The sequence below is a fragment of the Triticum urartu genome, chromosome 2 (assembly GCF_003073215.2).
Source record: "Triticum urartu cultivar G1812 chromosome 2, Tu2.1, whole genome shotgun sequence".
NCBI classification, from domain to species: domain Eukaryota; kingdom Viridiplantae; phylum Streptophyta; class Magnoliopsida; order Poales; family Poaceae; genus Triticum; species Triticum urartu.
The window spans coordinates 535,777,328-535,795,909 of NC_053023.1; the positions used below are offsets into that span (position 1 = coordinate 535,777,328).

The window sequence follows — 18,582 nt, forward strand, 5'->3', positions numbered from 1 at the left end:
CCCACTTGGCTTGGGGGGCACTCCAACCCCCTTGGCCGCCGCCCCCCTTGGAGATTGCACCTCCTAGGGCCGGCCCCCCTAGGGGTCCTATATATAGTGGGAGGGGGAGGGAGGGCAGCCGCACCCTAGCCCCTGGCGCCTCCCTCTCCCTCCCGTGACATCTCTCCCTCTCCCTGAGCTTGGCGAAGCCCTGCCAAGATCACCGTTGCTTCCACCACCACGTCGTCGTGCTGCTGGATATCCATCAACCTCTCCTTCCCCCTTGCTGGATCAAGTTGGAGGAGACATCTTCCCAACCGTACGTGTGTTGAACGTGGAGGTGTCGTCCGTTCGGCGCTAGGTCATCGGTGATTTGGATCACGACGAGTACGACTCCATCAACCCCGTTCTCTTGAACGCTTCCGCTCGCGATATACAAGGGTATGTAGATGCACTCCCCTATCCCTCGTTGCTAGATGACTCCATAGATTGAGCTTGGTGATGCGTAGAAAATTTTAAAATTCTGCTACGTTCCCCAGCAGTGGCATCATGAGCTAGGTCTATGCGTAGTTTCTATGCACGAGTAGAACACAAAGCAGTTGTGGGCGTCGATATTGTCAATTTACTTTCCGTTACTAGTCTTATCTTGATTCAGCGGCATCGTGGGATGAAGCGGCCCGGACCGACCTTACACATACGCTTACGTGAGACTGGTTCCAGCGACTGACATGCACTAGTTGCATAAGATGGCTAGCGGGTGTCTGTCTCTCCCACTTTTGTCGGATCGGATTCGATGAAAAGGGTCCTTATGAAGGGTAAATAGAAATTGGCATATCATGTTGTGGTTTTGGCGTAGGTAGGAAACGTTCTTGCTAGAAACCTATAGCAGCCACGTAAAAACTTGCAACAACAATTAGAGGACGTCTAACTTGTTTTTGCAGCATGTGCCGTGTGATGTGATATGGCCAAAAGGATGTGATGAATGATATATGTGATGTATGAGATTGATCATGTTCTTGTAATAGGAATCATGACTTGCATGTCGATGAGTATGACAACCGGCAGGAGCCATAGGAGTTGTCTTTATTTATTTATGACCTGCGTGTCAACATAAACGTCATGTAATTACTTTACTTTATTGCTAAAGCGTTAGCCATAGTAGTAAAAGTAATAGATGACGAGACAACTTCAAGAAGACACGATGATGGAGATCATGATGATGGAGATCATGGTGTCATGCCGGTGACAACGATGATCATGGAGCCCCGAAGATGGAGATCAAAAGGAGCAGATGATATTGGCCATATCATGTCACTATTTGATTGCATGTGATGTTTATCATGTTTTACATCTTATTTGCTTAGAACGACGGTAGCTTAAATAAGATGATCCCTCGTAATAATTTCAAGAAAGTGTTCCCCCTAACTGTGCACCGTTGTGAAGGTTCGTTGTTTCGAAGCACCACGTGATGATCGGGTGTGATATATTCTAACGTTCGAATACAACGGGTGTAAGCCAGATTTACACACGCAATACACTTAGGTTGACTTGACGAGCCTAGCATGTAAAGACATGGCCTCGGAACACGGAAGACTGAAAGGTCGAGCATGAGTCATATAGAAGATACGATCAACATGAAGATGTTCACCGATGTTGACTAGTCCGCCTCACGTGATGATCGGACACGGCCTAGTTGACTCGGATCATGTTTCACTTAGATGACTAGAGGGATGTCTATCTGAGTGGGAGTTCATAATTTGATTAGATGAACTTAATTATCATTAACTTAGTCTAAAATCTTTACAATATGTCTTGTAGATCAAATGGCCCACGTTGTCCTCAACTTCAACGCTTTCCTAGAGAAAACCAAGCTGAAAGATGATGGCAGCAACTATACGGAATGGGTCCGGAACCTGAGGATCATCCTCATAGCTGCCAAGAAAGATTATGTCCTAAAAGCACCGCTAGGTGACGCACCCATCCCAGAGAACCAAGACGTTATGAACGCTTGGCAGTCACGTGCTGATGATTACTCCCTCGTTCAGTGCGGCATGCTTTACAACTTAGAACTGGGGCTCCAGAAGCGTTTTGAGCAACACGGAGCATATGAGATGTTCGAAGAGCTGAAAATGGTTTTCCAAGCTCATGCCCGGGTCGAGAGATATGAAGTCTCCGACAAGTTCTTCAGTTGTAAGATGGAGGAAAACAGTTCTGTCAGTGAGCACATACTCAAAATGTCTGGGTTGCATAACCGCTTGACTCAGCTGGGAGTTAATCTCCCGGATGACGCGGTCATTGACAGAATCCTTCAGTCGCTTCCACCGAGCTACAAGAGCTTTGTGATGAACTTCAATATGCAGGGGATGGAAAAGACCATTCCCGAGGTATATTCAATGCTGAAATCAGCGGAGGTGGAAATCAAAAAGGAACATCAAGTGTTGATGGTGAATAAAACCACTAAGTTCAAGAAAGGCAAGGGTAAAAAGAACTTCGAGAAGGATGGCAAGGTAGTTGCCGCGCCCGGTAAGCAAGCTGCCGGGAAGAAGTCAAAGAATGGACCCAAGCCTGAGACTGAGTGTTTTTATTGTAAGGGAAGTGGTCACTAGAAGCGGAACTGCCCCAAATACTTAGCGGACAAGAAGGCCGGCAACACTAAAGGTATATGTGATATACATGTAATTGATGTGTACCTTACCAGTACTCGTAGTAGCTCCTAGGTATTTGATACCGGTGCGGTTGCTCACATTTGTAACTCAAAGCAGGAGCTGCGGAATAAGCGGAGACTGCCGAAGGACGAGGTGACGATGCGCGTCGGGAATGGCTCCAAGGTCGATGTGATCGCCGTCGGCACGCTACCTCTACATTTACCTACGGGATTAGTTTTAAACCTCAATAATTGTTATTTAGTGCCAGCTTCGAGCATGAACATTGTATCAGGATCTCGTTTAATTCGAGATGGCTACTCATTTAAATCCAAGAATAATGGTTGTTCTATTTATATGAGAGATATGTTTTATGGTCATGCTCCGCTGGTGAATGGTTTATTCTTAATGAATCTCGAGTGTAATGTTACACATATTCATAGTGTGAATACCAAAAGATGTAAGGTTGATAATGATAGTCCCAGATATTTGTGGCACTGCCGCCTTGGTCACATAGGTGTCAAACGCATGAAGAAGCTCCATGCAGATGGACTTTTGGAGTCTCTTGATTACGAATCATTTGACACGTGCGAACCATGCCTCATGGGTAAAATGACCAAGACTCCGTTCTCAGGAACAATGGAGCGAGCAACCAACTTATTGGAAATCATACATACTGATGTGTGCGGTCCAATGAGTGTCGAGGCTTGCGGTGGCTATCGTTATGTTCTCACCCTCACTGATGACTTGAGTAGATATGGGTATGTCTACTTAATGAAACACAAGTCTGAGACCTTTGAAAAGTTCAAGGAATTTTAGAGTGAGGTTGATAATCAATGTGACAGGAAAATCAAGTTCTTGCGATCAGATCGTGGGGGAGAATACTTGAGTCACGAATTTGGCACACACTTAAGGAAATGTGGAATAGTTTCACAACTCACGCCGCCTGGAACACCTCAGCGTAATGGTGTGTCCGAACATCGTAATCTCACTCTATTGGATATGGTGCGATCTATGATGTCTCTTACCGATATGTCGTTGTCATTTTGGGGCTATGCTTTAGAGACTGCCGCATTCACTTTAAATAGGGCTCCGTCGAAATCCGTTGAGACGACACCGTATGAATTATGGTTTGGCAAGAAACCTAAGCTGTCGTTTCTAAAAGTCTGGGGATGCGATGCTTATGTCAAGAAACTTCAACCTGAAAAGCTCGAACCCAAGTCGGAAAAATGCGTCTTCATAGGATACCCTAAAGAAACTATTGGGTATGCCTTCTACCTCAGATCCGAAGGCAAGATCTTTGTTGCCAAGAATGGATCCTTTCTAGAGAAAGAGTTTCTCTCAAAAGAAATAAGTGGGAGGAAAGTAGAACTTGATGAAGTATTACCTCTTGAACCGGAGAGTGGCACAGCTCAGGAAATTGTTCCTGAGGTGCCTGCACCGACTAGAGAGGAAGTTAATGATGATGATCATGAAACTTCAGATCAAGTTGCTACTGAACTTCGTAGGTCCACAAGGACACGTTCCGCACCAGAGTGGTACGGCAACCCTGTCTTGGAAATCATGTTGTTAGACAACGGTGAACCTTCGAACTATGAAGAAGCGATGGCGGGCCCAAATTCCGACAAATGGCTGGAAGCCATGAAATCCGAGATAGGATCCATGTATGAAAACGAAGTATGGACTTTGACTGACTTGCCCGATGATCAGCGAGCCATAGAAAATAAATGGATCTTTAAGAAGAAGACAGACACGGATGGTAATGTGACCATCTATAAAGCTCGGCTTGTCGCTAAGGGTTATCGACAAGTTCAAGTGGTTGACTACGATGAGACTTTCTCACCCATAGCGAAGCTGAAGTCCGTTCGAATCATGTTAGCAATTGTCGCATTCTATGATTATGAGATATGGCAGATGGACGTCAAAACGGCATTCCTTAATGGTTTCCTTAAGGAAGAATTGTATATGATGCAGCCGGAAGGTTTTGTCGATCCTAAGAATGCTGACAAGGTGTGCAAGCTACAACGCTCGATCTATGGGCTGGTGCAAGCATCTCGGAGTTGGAACGTTCGTTTTGATGAGATGATCAAAGCATTTGGGTTTACGCAGACTTATGGAGAAGCCTGCATTTACAAGAAAGTGAGTGGGAGCTCTGTAGCATTTCTCATATTGTATGTGGATGACATACTGTTGATGGGAAATGATATAGAATTCTTGGAAAGCATAAAGGCCTATTTGAACAAAGTGTTTTTCAATGAAGGATCTTGGAGAAGCTGCTTACATATTAGGCATCAAGATCTATAGAGATAGATCGAGACGCCTCATTGGTCTTTCACAAAGTACGTACCTTGACAAGATATTGAAGAAGTTCAATATGGATCAGTCAAAGAAGGGGTTCTTGCATGTATTGCAAGGTACGAGATTGAGCACGGCTCAATGCCCGACCACGGCAGAAGATAGAGAAAAGATGAGTGTCGTCCCCTATGCCTCGGCCATAGGGTCTATCATGTATGCTATGCTGTGTACCAGACCTGATGTAAACCTTGCCGTAAGTTTGGTAGGAAGGTACCAAAGTAATCCCGGCATGGAACACTGGACAGCGGTCAAGAATATCCTGAAGTACCTGAAGAGGACTAAGGATATGTTTCTCGTTTATGGAGGTGACGAAGAGCTCGTCGTAAAGGGTTACGTCGATGCTAGCTTCGACACAGATCTGGATGACTCTAAGTCACAAACCGGATACGTGTATATTTTGAATGGTGGGGCAGTAAGCTGGTGCAGTTGCAAGCAAAGCGTTGTGGCGGGATCTACATGTGAAGCGGCGTACATGGCAGGCTCGGAGGCAGCACAAGAAGCAATCTGGGTGAAGGAGTTCATTACCGACCTAGGAGTCATACCCAATGCGTCGGGCCCGATGACTCTCTTCTGTGACAACACTGGAGCCATTGCCCTTGCCAAGGAGCCCAGGTTTCACAGGAAGACCAGGCATATCAAGCGTCGCTTCAACTCCATTCGTGAAAGTGTTCAAAATGGAGACATAGATATTTGTAAAGTACATACGGACCTGAATGTGGCAGATCCGTTGACTAAACCTCTCCCTAGAGCAAAACATGATCAACACCAGAACTGCATGGGTGTTCGATTCATCACAATGTAACTAGGTTATTGACTCTAGTGCAAGTGGGAGACTGTTGGAAATATGCCCTAGAGGCAATAATAAAATGGTTATTATTATATTTCCTTGTTCATGACAATTGTCTATTGTTCATGCTATAATTGTGTTATACGGAAATCGTAATACATGTGTGAATACATAGACCACAACACGTCCCTAGTGAGCCTCTAGTTGACTAGCTCGTTGATCAAAAGATAGTCATGGTTTCCTGACTATGGACATTGGATGTCATTGATAACGGGATCACATCATTAGGAGAATGATGTGATGGACAAGACACAATCCTAAGCATAGCTCAAAGATCGTGTAGTTCGTTTGCTATAGCTTTTCCGAATGTCAAGTATCATTTCCTTAGACCATGAGATTGTGCAACTCCCGGATACCATAGGAGTGCTTTGGGTGTGCCAAACGTCACAACGTAACTGGGTGACTATAAAGGTGCACTACGGGTATCTCCGAAAGTGTCTGTTGGGTTGGCACGAATCGAGACTGGGATTTGTCACTCCGTATGACGGAGAGGTATCTCCGGGCCCACTCGGTAATGCATCATCATAATGAGCTCAATGTGACCAAGTGGTTGATCACGGGATCATGCATTACGGTACGAGTAAAGTGACTTGCCGGTAACGAGATTGAACAAGGTATTGGGATACCGACGATCGAGTCTCGGGCAAGTAACGTACCGATTGACAAAGGGAATTGTATACGGGATTGATTGAATCCTCGACATCATGGTTCATCCGATGAGATCATCGAGGAGCATGTGGGAGCCAACATGGATATCCATATCCCGCTGTTGGTTATTGACCGGAGAGTCGTCTCGGTCATGTCTGCGTGTCTCCCGAACCCGTAGGGTCTACACACTTAAGGTTCGGTGACTCTAGGGTTGTTGAGATATTAGTATACGGTAACCCAAAAGTTGTTCAGAGTCCCGGATGAGATCCCGGACGTCACGAGGAGTTCCGGAATGGTCCGGAGGTGAAGATTTATATATAGGAAGTCAAGTTTCGGCCATCGGGAAAGTTTCGGGGGTAATCGGTATTGTACCGGGACCACCGGAAGGGTCCCAGGGTCCACCGGGTGGGGCCACCTATCCCGGAGGGCCCCATGGGGTGAAGTGGGAGGGGAACCAGCCCCTAGTGGGCTGGTGCGCCCCCCATGGGCCTCCCCCTGCACCTAGGGTGGGGGCGCCCCACTTAGCTTGGGGGGCACTCCAACCCCCTTGGCCGCCGCCCACCTTGGAGATTGCATCTCCTAGGGCCGGCGCCCCCCGCCCTAGGGGTCCTATATATAGTGGGGGGGAGGGCAGCCGCACCCTAGCCCCTAGCGCCTCCCTCTCCCTCCCGTGACATCTCTCCCTCTCCCTGAGCTTGGTGAAGCCCTGCCGAGATCACCGTTGCTTCCAGCACCACGTCGTCGTGCTGCTGAATCTCCATCAACCTCCCCTTCCCCCTTGTTGGATCAAGTTGGAGGAGACGTCTTCCCAACCGTAGGTGTGTTGAACGCGGAGGTGCCGTCCGTTCGGCGCTAGGTCATCGTTGATTTGGATCACGACGAGTACGACTCCATCAACCCCGTTCTCTTGAACGCTTCCGCTCGCGATCTACAAGGGTATGTAGATGCACTCCCCTCTCCCTCGTTGCTAGATGACTCCATAGATTGATCTTGGCGATGCGTAGAAAATTTTAAAATTCTGCTACGTTCCCCAACACCTACAACTACAACACATTGAAGCAAGCTTAGGGTCTGCCCCACTCCAGCCTCCACCTTTTGATTTCTGGGATACTTGTCCGATGGGAATGAAGTGGTGATGACTTTTCATCTGCAACAAACTAGGTTTGGCAGGCTCCGACAGTGAATAGCCACGGCACCAAGGCTTCATCCATTCATCCCAAATTCTGAAGATGATGGACTCCATAGGGATTCTCTTGTATTATTATTTTCAAGGGTGTTTCTATAATGCTGAGATTTTAAGACACATTTTTGCTAAAGCACATTTAGATATGCTCTAAGTATTGTACATTTAAGTCATATGTCATTGATTTTACGCTAAGATTCATGTAAGCATTTTCTTTTCTTTCTAGTTTGATTGACTCACTTAGATGTGCAATAATCAAGTCACATCTAGATGTGTTCTAAAAAGACTCATATACCAACTATACGCATATGAAAAATAACACTACCAAGAGACCGAAGATTAGAAATAAGAGGTACACTACAAAAGTCGTTGTGTACTGTACGCATATGATTTCCTCAACCGTCAAATCCTACCAGCTACCACAACCTACTATCGAGAAAGATGAGAGTTGAGCAGAATTTGTCCCGTATAAGAGGAACGCGCACCAGAGGGCCCTAGCTAAGATGGGGAAAGTACCTATAAGCTTATAATTAAATAGGAAATGCGGGACTTGGTTTCCATGAAAGGCGGGTGGAGCTCATTATCAGTTGTGTTTCTTTAGTAAAATACAGTGTAAGGTTGCATCGACGAGAAGTACCCAAATCCCTCGGTGATGTTATTCATCGATTTAAGCGAAGGCTTTGACTCTGAGCAGGGGTGGAGACAAACATTGGGCATGCTGGGCTGACGACTGCGCAAAGGCTTTCATTAGTACAGAACATCATCCTACAGCTACAACACATTGAAGCAAGCTTAGGGTCTGCCCCACTCCAGCCTCCACCTTTTGATTTCTGGGATGCTTGTGTGATGGGAATGAAGTGGTGATGACTTTTTATCTGCAACAAACTAGGTTTGGCAGGCTCCGATAGTGAACAGCCACGGCACCAAGGCTTCATCCATTCATCCCAAATTCTGAAGATGATGGACTCCATAGGGATTCTCTTGTATTATTGTTTTCAAGGGTGTTTCTATAATGCTGAGATTTTAAACATAGTTTTGCTAAATCACATTTAGATATGCTCTAAGTATTGTACATTTAAGTCATATGTCATTGATTTTACGCTAAGATTCGTGTAAGCATTTTATTTTCTTTCTAGTTTGATTGACCCACTTAGATGTGCAATAATGAAGGCACATCTAGATGTGTTCTAAACGGACTCATATATACCAACTATACGCATATGAAAAACAACACTATCAAGAGACCGAAGATTAGAAATAAGAGGTACACTACAAAAGTCGTTCTGTACTTTACGCGTATGCTGTCCTCAACCGTCAACTCCTACCAGCTACCACAACCTACTATCGAAAAAGATGAGAGTTGAGCAGAATTAGTCCCGTATACGAGGAACGCGCAGCAGATGGCCCTAGTTAAGATGGAGAAAATACCTATAAGCTTAAAATTAAATAGGAAATGCGGGACTTGGTTTCCATGAAAGGCGGGTGGAGCTCATTATCATTTGTGTTTCTTTAGTAAAATAAAGTGTAAGGTTGCATCGACGAGAAGTACCCAAATCCCTCGGTGATGTTCTTCATCGATTCAAGCGAAGGCTTTGATTCTGAGCAGGGGTGGAGACAAACCTTGGGCATGCTGGGCTGACGACCGCGCAAAGGCTTTCATTAGTACAGAACATCATCCTACAACTACAACACATTGAAGCAAGCTTAGGGTCTGCCCCACTCCTGCCTCCACCTTTTGATTTCTGGGATGCTTGTCAGATGGGAATGAAGTGGTGCTGACCTTTCATCTGCAACAAACTAGGTTTGGTAGGCTCCGACAGTGAATAGCCACGACACCAGGGCTTCATCCATTCATCCCAAATTCTGAAGATGATGGACTCCATTGGGATTCTCTTGTATTAGTATTTTCAAGGATGTTTCTATAATGCTGAGATTTTAAGACATAGTTTTGCTAAAGCACATTTAGATATGCTCTAAGTATTGTACATTTAAGTCATATGTCATTGATTTTACGCTAAGATTCGTGTAAGCATTTTCTTTTCTTTCTAGTTTCATTGACTCACTTAGATGTGCAATAATCAAGGCACATCCAGATGTGTTCTAAATAGACTCGTATACCAACTATACGCATATGAAAAATAACACTATCAAGAGACCGAAGATTAGAAATAAGAGGTACACTACAAAAGTCGTTGTGTACTATACGCACATGCTTTCCTCAACCGTCAAATCCTACCAGCTACCACAACCTACTATCGAGAAAGATGAGAGTTGAGCAAAATTTGTCCCGTATAAGAGGAACGCGCAGCAGAGGGCCCTAGTTAAGATGGAGAAAATACCTATAAGCTGACAATTAAATAGAAAATGCGGGACTTGGTTTCCATGAAAGGTGGGTGGAGCTCATTATCAGTTGTGTTTCTTCAGTAAAATACAGTGTAAGGTTGCATCCACGAGAAGTACCCAAATCCCTCGGTGATGTTCTTCATCGATTCAAGCGAAGGCTTTGACTCTGAGCAGGGGTGGAGACAAACCTTGGGCATGCTGGGCTGACGACCGCGCAAAGGCTTTCATTAGTACAGAACATCATCCTACAACTACAACACATTGAATCAAGCTTAGGGTCTGCCCCACTCCTGCATCCACCTTTTGATTTCTGGGATGCTTGTCCGATGGGAATGAAGTGGTGATGACTTTTCATCTGCAACAAACTAGGTTTGGAAGGCTCCGACAGTGAATAGCCACGACACCAAGGCTACATCAATTCATCCCAAATTCTGAAGATGATGGACTCCATAGGGATTCTCTTATATTATTATTTTAAGGGTGTTTCTATAATGCTGAGATTTTAATACACAGTTTTACTAAAGCACATTTAGATATGCTCTAAGTATTGTACATTTAAGTCATATGTCATTGATTTTACGCTAAGATTCGTGTAAGCATTTTCTTTTGTTTCTAGTTTGATTGACTCACTTAGATGTGCAATAATCAAGGCACATCTAGATGTGTTCTAAACGGAGTCATATACCAACTATACGCATATGAAAAATAAGACTATCAAGTGACCGAAGATTAGAAATAAGAGGTACACTACAAAAGTCATTGTGTATTGTACGCATATGCTTTCCTCAACCATCAAATCCTACCAGCTACCACAACCTACTATCGAGAAAGATGAGAGTTGAGCAGAATTTGTCCCGTATAAGACGAACGTGCAGCAGAGTTCCCTAGTTAAGATGGAGAAAATACCTACAAGCTTACAATTAAATAGGAAATGCGGGACTTGGTTTCCATGAAAGGTGGGTGGAGCTCATTATCAGTTGCGTTTCTTCAGTAAAATACAGTGTAAGGTTGCATCCACGAGAAGTACTCAAATCCCTCGGTGATGTTCTTCATCGACTCAAGCGAAGGCTTTGACTCTGAGCAGGGGTGGAGACAAACCTTGGGCATGCTGGGCTGACGACTGCGCAAAGGCTTTCATTAGTACAGAACATCATCCTACAACTACAACACAATGAAGCAAGCTTAGGGTCTGCCCCACTCGTGCCTCCACCTTTTGATTTCTGGGATGCTTGTCCGATGGGAATGAAGTGGTGATGACTTTTCATCTGCAACAAACTAGGTTTGGCAGGCTTCGACAGTGAATAGCCACGACACCAAGGCTTCATCCACTCATCCTAGAGTCTGAAGATGATGGACTCCACGGGGATTCTCTTGTATTACTATTGTCAAGGGTGTTTCTATAATGCTGAGATTTTAATACACATTTTTGCTAAAGCACATTTAGATGTGCTCTAAGTATTGTACATTTAAGTCACATGTCATTGATTTTATGCTAAGATTTGTGTAAGCATTTTCTTTTCTTTCTAGTTTGATTGACTCACTTAAATGTGCAACAATCAAGGCACATCTAGATTGTTCTAAACAGACTCATATACCAACTATACGCATATGAAAAGTAACACTATCAAGAGACCGAAGATTAGAAATAAGAGGTACACTACAAAACTCGTTGTGTATTGTACGGATATGCTTTCCTCAACCGTCAAATCCGACCAGCTACCACAACCTACTATCGAGAAAGATGAGAGTTGAGAAGAATTTGTCCCGTATAAGAGGAACGCGCAGCAGAGGACCCTAGTTAAGATGGAGAAAATACCTATGAGCTTACCATTAAATAGGAAATGCGGGACTTCGTTTCCATGAAAGGTGGGTGGAGCTCATTATCAGTTGTGTTTCTTTAGTAAAATACAGTGTAAGGTTGCATCTATGAGAAGTACCCAAATTCCTCGGTGATGTTCTTCATCGATTCAAGCGAAGGATTTGACTCTAAGCAGGGGTGGAGACAAACCTTGGGCATGCTGGGCCGTGGCCCGGGGCTGACGACCGCGCAAAGGCTTTCATTAGTATAGAACATCATCCTACAACTACAACACATTGAAGCGAGCTTAGGGTCTGCTCCACTCCTGCCTCCACCTTTTGATTTCCGGGATACTTGTCCGATGGGAATGAAGTGGTGATGACTTTTCATCTGCAACAAACTAGGCTTGGCAGGCTCCGACAGTGAATAGCCACGACACCAAGGCTTCATCCACTCATCCCAGAGTCTGAAGATGATGGACTCCACAGGGATTCTCTTGTATTATTATTTTCAATGGTGTTTCTATAATGCTGAGATTTTAATACACAGTTTTGCTACAGCACATTTAGATGTGCTCTAAGTATTGTACATTTAAGTCATATGTCATTGATTTTATGCTAAGATTCGTGTAAGCATTTTCTTTTCTTTCTAGTTTGATTGACTCACGTAGATGTGCAATAATCAAGGCACATCTAGATTTGTTCTAAACAGACTCATATACCAACTATACGCATATGAAAAATAACACTATCAAGAGACCGAAAATTAGAAATAAGAGGTACACTACAAAAGTCGTTGTGTACTGTACGCATATGCTTTCCTCAACCGTCAACTCCTACCAGCTACCACAACCTACTATTGAGAAAGATGAGAGTTGAGCAGAATTAGTCCCGTATAAGAGGAACGCGTAGCAGAGGGCCCTAGTTAAGATGGAGGCTACCGTGTCCCACAGGCTCAACCAGGACTTGTGATCTGCCACTGATGATGAGGATTCCGGCCGTCCGGCTCTCATCCGCTTTTGGCTCATCCGAAGATATGCTGACCGGACTGAAAAGATCCCGTTTTTGGTGTAGTTCCAGGCCAGGTAATCCTGAACATCCGGACCACCTACTGGAATCTGCAGAATCTCTAGAGCTTCATCCGGTGCGAACATTTCCATCATCGCTCTTCTGTTCCATGAGCGGCCATCAGTTTCCAACAGGTCCCCCACGCGTGTGTAACCGGCGATATAGTGTTGGCCCGGTGGCTTGAGACTTCCATTCCTTGGCAACCAATTGTCGTGATGAATCTTAACATGCGATCCATCGCCTATCCTCCAAATCAGCCCATCGTTCAGGAGATCGCGGCCGTGTAAGATACTTCGGAACGTGTATGATCCCCCGTCTGGGCATGTGGCGTTTAAGATCGTTCCGTCAGGGAAATACCTCGCCTTTAAGACCCTTCCACACAAAGAATCCGGTACTTGAAGTAAACGTCAAGCTTGTCTTGCAAGCATAGCTTGATTGAAGGCTTCCGGGTCTCTAAACCCAAGCCCCCCATCCTTCTTGCTCATACACATCTTATCCCAACCGATCCAGTGCACTTTCTTATTACCATCAGTTTCACCCCACCAGAAGTTTGAAGAAATTGTAGACAGGTTCCCGCAAATTTTCTTTGTGAGTTGGAAACAGCTCATGGTAAAAGTCGGTGTTGACTGAAGACCGGATTTGACAAGTACCTCTCTCGCCATCTTAGACAAGCCTTGACCCTTCTATCCTGACACTTTCCCTTTCGCACTATCCTTAACGTATTTGAAAGTACCGTCCTTAGATCTTCCCACCACCGTGGGTAGCCCCAAATACCGTTCACTCAGTGCCTCCTCCGAAATTTGCAACACATGTTTGAGTTCCTCCTTGTCACCATCCAAAGTACCCTTGCCAAAGTACACCGCTGACTTTTGGAGATTTACCTTTTGCCCCGAGGCCTCTTCATAATCAACCAGGATGTGGCGCAAAGCCTCAAAATTCTCTCTCAACCCCTCCACAAACACCACACTATCATCGGCAAAGAGTAAATGAGTGATCGTTGGTCCACCTCTCCCAAACGAAACCCCTTTGATGTTCTCACGACAGCCGAACTGTGTCATCAACCGGAGCACTGTATATCCTGGCCCTGCCCCAGCCGAACGTACGAACGTACTCACGACAGCTATACGTCCGGCGTGCGTCGCTCGTACGCGCCCCAGCTGTACAAGGATCGCGACCGTTTTGGACCTACGTACACGCATGAATCAATGCTCAACAGCCCTGCAGATAGTCCCTAAGAGTACTCCTGGATGGCATGTGATGGAGCGCTGAGGCGTATGCGTGAAGAAATATTAAGATTCCCGCTAACTCCGAGGCAAAACCTCATCGTCCACCTCCGCATTCCACTCCTAGCTTAGCTAGGTAGCCACTCCCGAAAGAAGGCGCACTGGCAGAAATTGGAACTGGATACGCGCCAGCATACAGCTGTGTATATGTGGTCGCAGGTGAGATGCTTCTCGAGAGACGGAAGCTGGTGACAAACCTTATTCACGGGCCGGACAGCTACGCCGTACCCACCACCGTTAATACCGCGTTCGGTCACGCGCGCCATCAAGGGCAACGACGATTTTCCGTGGCGCAGCCGTGCGGTGCACCACACGGACGTACGTACGTGCGCATACGGTCGCCGCCGGTTTCAGCGCTTTCGACCTGCTTTGCTTCCGCCCCTATCCTTGCTTGTGGTGCCAGCTAAACATCGGAGGTGCGAACCATCGGAGGTCGTGGTAACTGCTTTTTCTTCCAGAGGAAGAACTAACTTTGGCAGACTCCGGCCTTCGTATAGGTTAGGTACGCATGCTGTCTCTCCATCCATCGCGAGAACTGCATAAATGGAGCTGCTCAGGCTCAGCTGCTGCATCGGCGGGTCAAGTTAATACTTGCTGACTCCGACTTGCCTGTTTTTGTGATCGATCTTACCTCATCTGCACAGTCTCCGTTTATTATCAGCCTGGTACGTGCATGCGGCCAAAAGATTTATATACGCGCTGACACACATTATGGAAAGCTTTGGACGGGAGCTGGGAAAGTTGGTAAAACCGTCCCCACTACTAAGGACATGTGTAATGGTGATATATGGATACAAATGACTCTTGGCAAAAAACTAGTTTAAGGCATCTGTATTGGTTTTTTCTTCCCAACGCAGGCTATTGTTAGTGGACCTTATCAAAGGATAGAAAGTATTCCCTTCAATCCTTTTTAGTCTGCATATAAGTTTTGTCAAATCAACGTATCTCTACTTTGATCAAATTTATAGAAAAAATGATCAACATTCACAATGCCAAATCAACATTGTTAGATTCATTATGAAATGTAGATTCATAGTATATATATTGGGTATTGTAGATGTTGATATTTTTTAATATATATATGGTCAAACTTTGTAAAGTTTGACTTGACACAAATCTAATACGCGGAGTAAAAAGAACCGGAGGGAAGTAGACCATTACTACACATGCATCCCTTCTCTTCACTTCAATTTTTTACACCGGATCACACTTTTTCTCCTCAAGCACCCGCCTCTTACAGAGGATCCCGCTTCTCTATACGGACCTACTTTCCATGACATCCGATCCTACATGGCACATGGGGCATCACCATGAGGCTATGCATTGGCCATGCCCTAAGGTCGTTTCAATAGAATTTCCCATGGTCCTACTTTTTGTGTAGAAATAAAGATGCCCAAAAAATTACCAAAAATGTACAATTATTTTGGGAGAAAAGAGCTATGGAGCCACAAGGCCGCGTGGGTCCCTGTCCACCGCCTTACGCCCTCTTTGGCCTATATTTTCCTTCATCCCTGAAACCCTTAATGTGAACTTTTCGCTTCATGGAACCGCTACCATCTCTGTTCTTCTTCGGGAGGGGTAGTCTGAAGAACAACCTCGAGGGAGGGGAATTTGTTGCCATCGTTGTCAACAACCTCTTCTCCATCATCATGATATTTCCACTCACGTGTGAGTAATTTTCCCTAGGCATATGAGTAGTTTAGGTCAGAGTTTTTTAGTCATCACATGTTTTGCGATGGGACGAATGGCGACGGTTCCTCCTCGAGTTGCTCTTTCGGGTTTCAATCCTCCTCGAGCTCGTCCGTCTGCATGAAGTCGGTGAAGCTCCGACGTAGATTTATGTCTGCCATCTCCTTGGGAGGGGGGGGGGGTTAGGGTTTCTTGTGGTGCTTGCGCCGTGGCGATATTTGATGTCAGGTGCTTCAACGACGACTGCGGCTCCAGCACGCTAATTCTTAGGGACACATGCGCAAAGACTTTTCGGCTTTTATCGACAAGGTCAGGTCGACTTTGATAGAGGAGCAATGGCAGCAGCACATTAGCGGTTCTTTCTGACGATGATAGTGGTGGTTCGGTAATTCATGAGTAATTTTTATTACATTTGAAGTGTTTTGTATACTTTTGATGATTTTTCTTAATGAATATGTGCCCTTTTCCTAAAAAAAAAAGTCATGTTTATATATTCGAAGAAAAAACAAAATCCACTGCAGAGTTTGGAGCGTGGACCACCTCCGCTTATAAAGAACTCACCGCGGTTGCGGCAGGAACATCCGTCCATCCGTCCTCGAGCTCCACCCGTCTTTACCAGGGAGGCCACCGCACCACCCTTCCCCTTAACCTTAAACCCCACAATTACTTCACTCATCAGTCATCACTAATCCTCCCACTTCACCATTCTTCCCTTCTCCAGCCCACCGCCCTTTTCCTTTCCCCTCACCCCAATCTCCGTCTCTCTCATTTCCAAATCCAGCCACCTCCACCTCTCTCTCTCTCTCTCTCTCTCTCTCTCGCCATGGGCACGCTTCTCCGCCGCGTCCTCCTCTCCCTCGCGCTCCTCGCCGCCGCCGCGGCCCCCGGCGCGGCGGCGGCGGCGGCCAGGCTGTCGACGTCGTACTACAGCCGCAGCTGCCCCCGCGCGGAGCAGATCGTCTCGGACGTGGTCGCCGCCAAGCAGCAGGCCAACCCGTCCACGGCGGCGGGCACGCTGCGCCTCTTCTTCCACGACTGCTTCGTCTCCGGCTGCGACGCCTCCGTCCTCGTCTCCCCGCTCTCCTCCGACCGGACCCCGGAGCGCGCCGCGGAGATCAACCTCTCCCTCCCGGGGGACGCCTTCGACGCCGTGGCCCGCGCCAAGGCCGCGCTGGAGGCCGCCTGCCCGGGCACCGTCTCCTGCGCCGACATCCTCGCGCTGGCCGCGCGCGACCTGGTGGGGATCCTCGGCGGGCCGCGCTTCCCCGTCCCCCTCGGCCGCCGCGACGCGCGCCGCTCCGACGCGCGCGACGTGGAGGGCAACCTCCCGCGCACCAACATGTCGGCGCGCGCCATGACGGTCCTGTTCGCGCGCAAGGGCATCACGCCGCAGGAGATGGTGGCGCTGGCGGGCGCCCACACCGTGGGCTTCTCCCACTGCTCCGAGTTCGCGCACCGGGTGTACAACTACAAGGGCAAGGGCGGCGGCGCCAGCGGGCACGACCCGTCGCTGAACCCGGAGTTCGCGCGGGCGCTGCAGAGCTCCTGCGCCGGCTACGAGAGCAACCCGGACATCTCCATCTTCAACGACATCGTGACGCCGCGGGAGTTCGACGAGCTCTACTTCAAGAACCTGCCCCGGGGCCTGGGGCTGCTCGCCTCCGACGCCGCGCTGTGGGAGTACCCGCCCACCAAGGTGTTCGTCCAGCAGTACGCCGACAACCGGACCGCCTTCTTCCAGGACTTCGCCAAGGCCATGCAGAAGCTCGGCACCGTCGGCGTCAAGACGGGGCGGCAGGGCGTCGTCAGGCGGCAGTGCGACATCCTCGACTAGGTCCGGCGACCGCGCGCGTTGCTACAGCTTTGCCTGATGTTGTGCCGTCGCTAGTCCGGTGAAAATTGGGCGATATTAGGATTGGATTTTGGTGCGTGTCCGCTCTCTGATTTTCTGAATGAACTCGTGAATTGTGATGCTTTTCGGTCTTGTGAATCGAAAAGCGAGCGATGAAGGCCGTCCAATTCGGCGAGTGGCGCTGGGCCGTTGGCACCTCCCTTTCTGTTACGCAAGTCGTTATCGTCGCCTGGACTGGTTCATCTTGTGCATGTATTGTTACTTTCAGTCATACATACATTCCGCGTAGTCATCACGGAACGCTCAATTGCCGCCGCCGAATGCTCCTCTTGCGGTTACGCAGCTACCGGCGGCGGATACACGGAACGTAGCATAATCACGCGACCAACGGCAACGAAGGTGACACGAGCAGATTGCCGGCCGTTGGGGTTGGCACATGGGAGGGCAAGGCAACATTGGCTGCTGCCTTTTTCTTGTACAGCGCCGGGCGGCCGAAATCACTGTTCTGAACTTAACATTGATCTTTGTTATAAAATAAATTCGACTTAAAAGTATTTCATGATCTGACCCTTTTAGAAACATCAAATCCCGCGGCGTTGCTGCGAGATATAGAAACGCCAAGGTATGCTGCGTTTTTTATCCACATTAAAACGCCGATGTATGCAGCGTTTCTGATCCACATGGAAACGCCATTGGTGTTGGCGTTTCTTCCTGACATGGAAACGCCATAGGTGGTGGCGTTGCTGGCGTACATGGTTGGAACAACGATGCCAACTATGCGAAAGGGTACACATGGACATGGTTCGTGAGAAGGAGCAGCAGGGTAGGCATTCAAAAAGTGACTTGACCTGACGATGACGATGTTTGATGGGTGGTGGGGCAGATTGCATGCAGCA

At 47.1% G+C, this 18,582-nt stretch overlaps 1 protein-coding gene across 1 annotated transcript; it reads left to right on the forward strand.

The window, feature by feature from the left end:
* Positions 1 to 16,422: 16,422 nt before the first annotated feature.
* Positions 16,423 to 17,920, forward strand: LOC125538571 (peroxidase 31-like). Its single transcript, XM_048701834.1, has one exon. It carries the CDS (start codon positions 16,658 to 16,660, stop codon positions 17,666 to 17,668), a length of 1,011 nt encoding a protein of 336 aa, XP_048557791.1. The 5' UTR covers positions 16,423 to 16,657; the 3' UTR covers positions 17,669 to 17,920.
* Positions 17,921 to 18,582: the final 662 nt, after the last annotated feature.

Coding starts and splice junctions, on each gene's coding strand:
- LOC125538571 (XM_048701834.1), top strand. CDS start 16,658: ATGGGCACGCTTCTCCGCCGCGTCCTCCTCTCCCTCGCGCTCCTCGCC.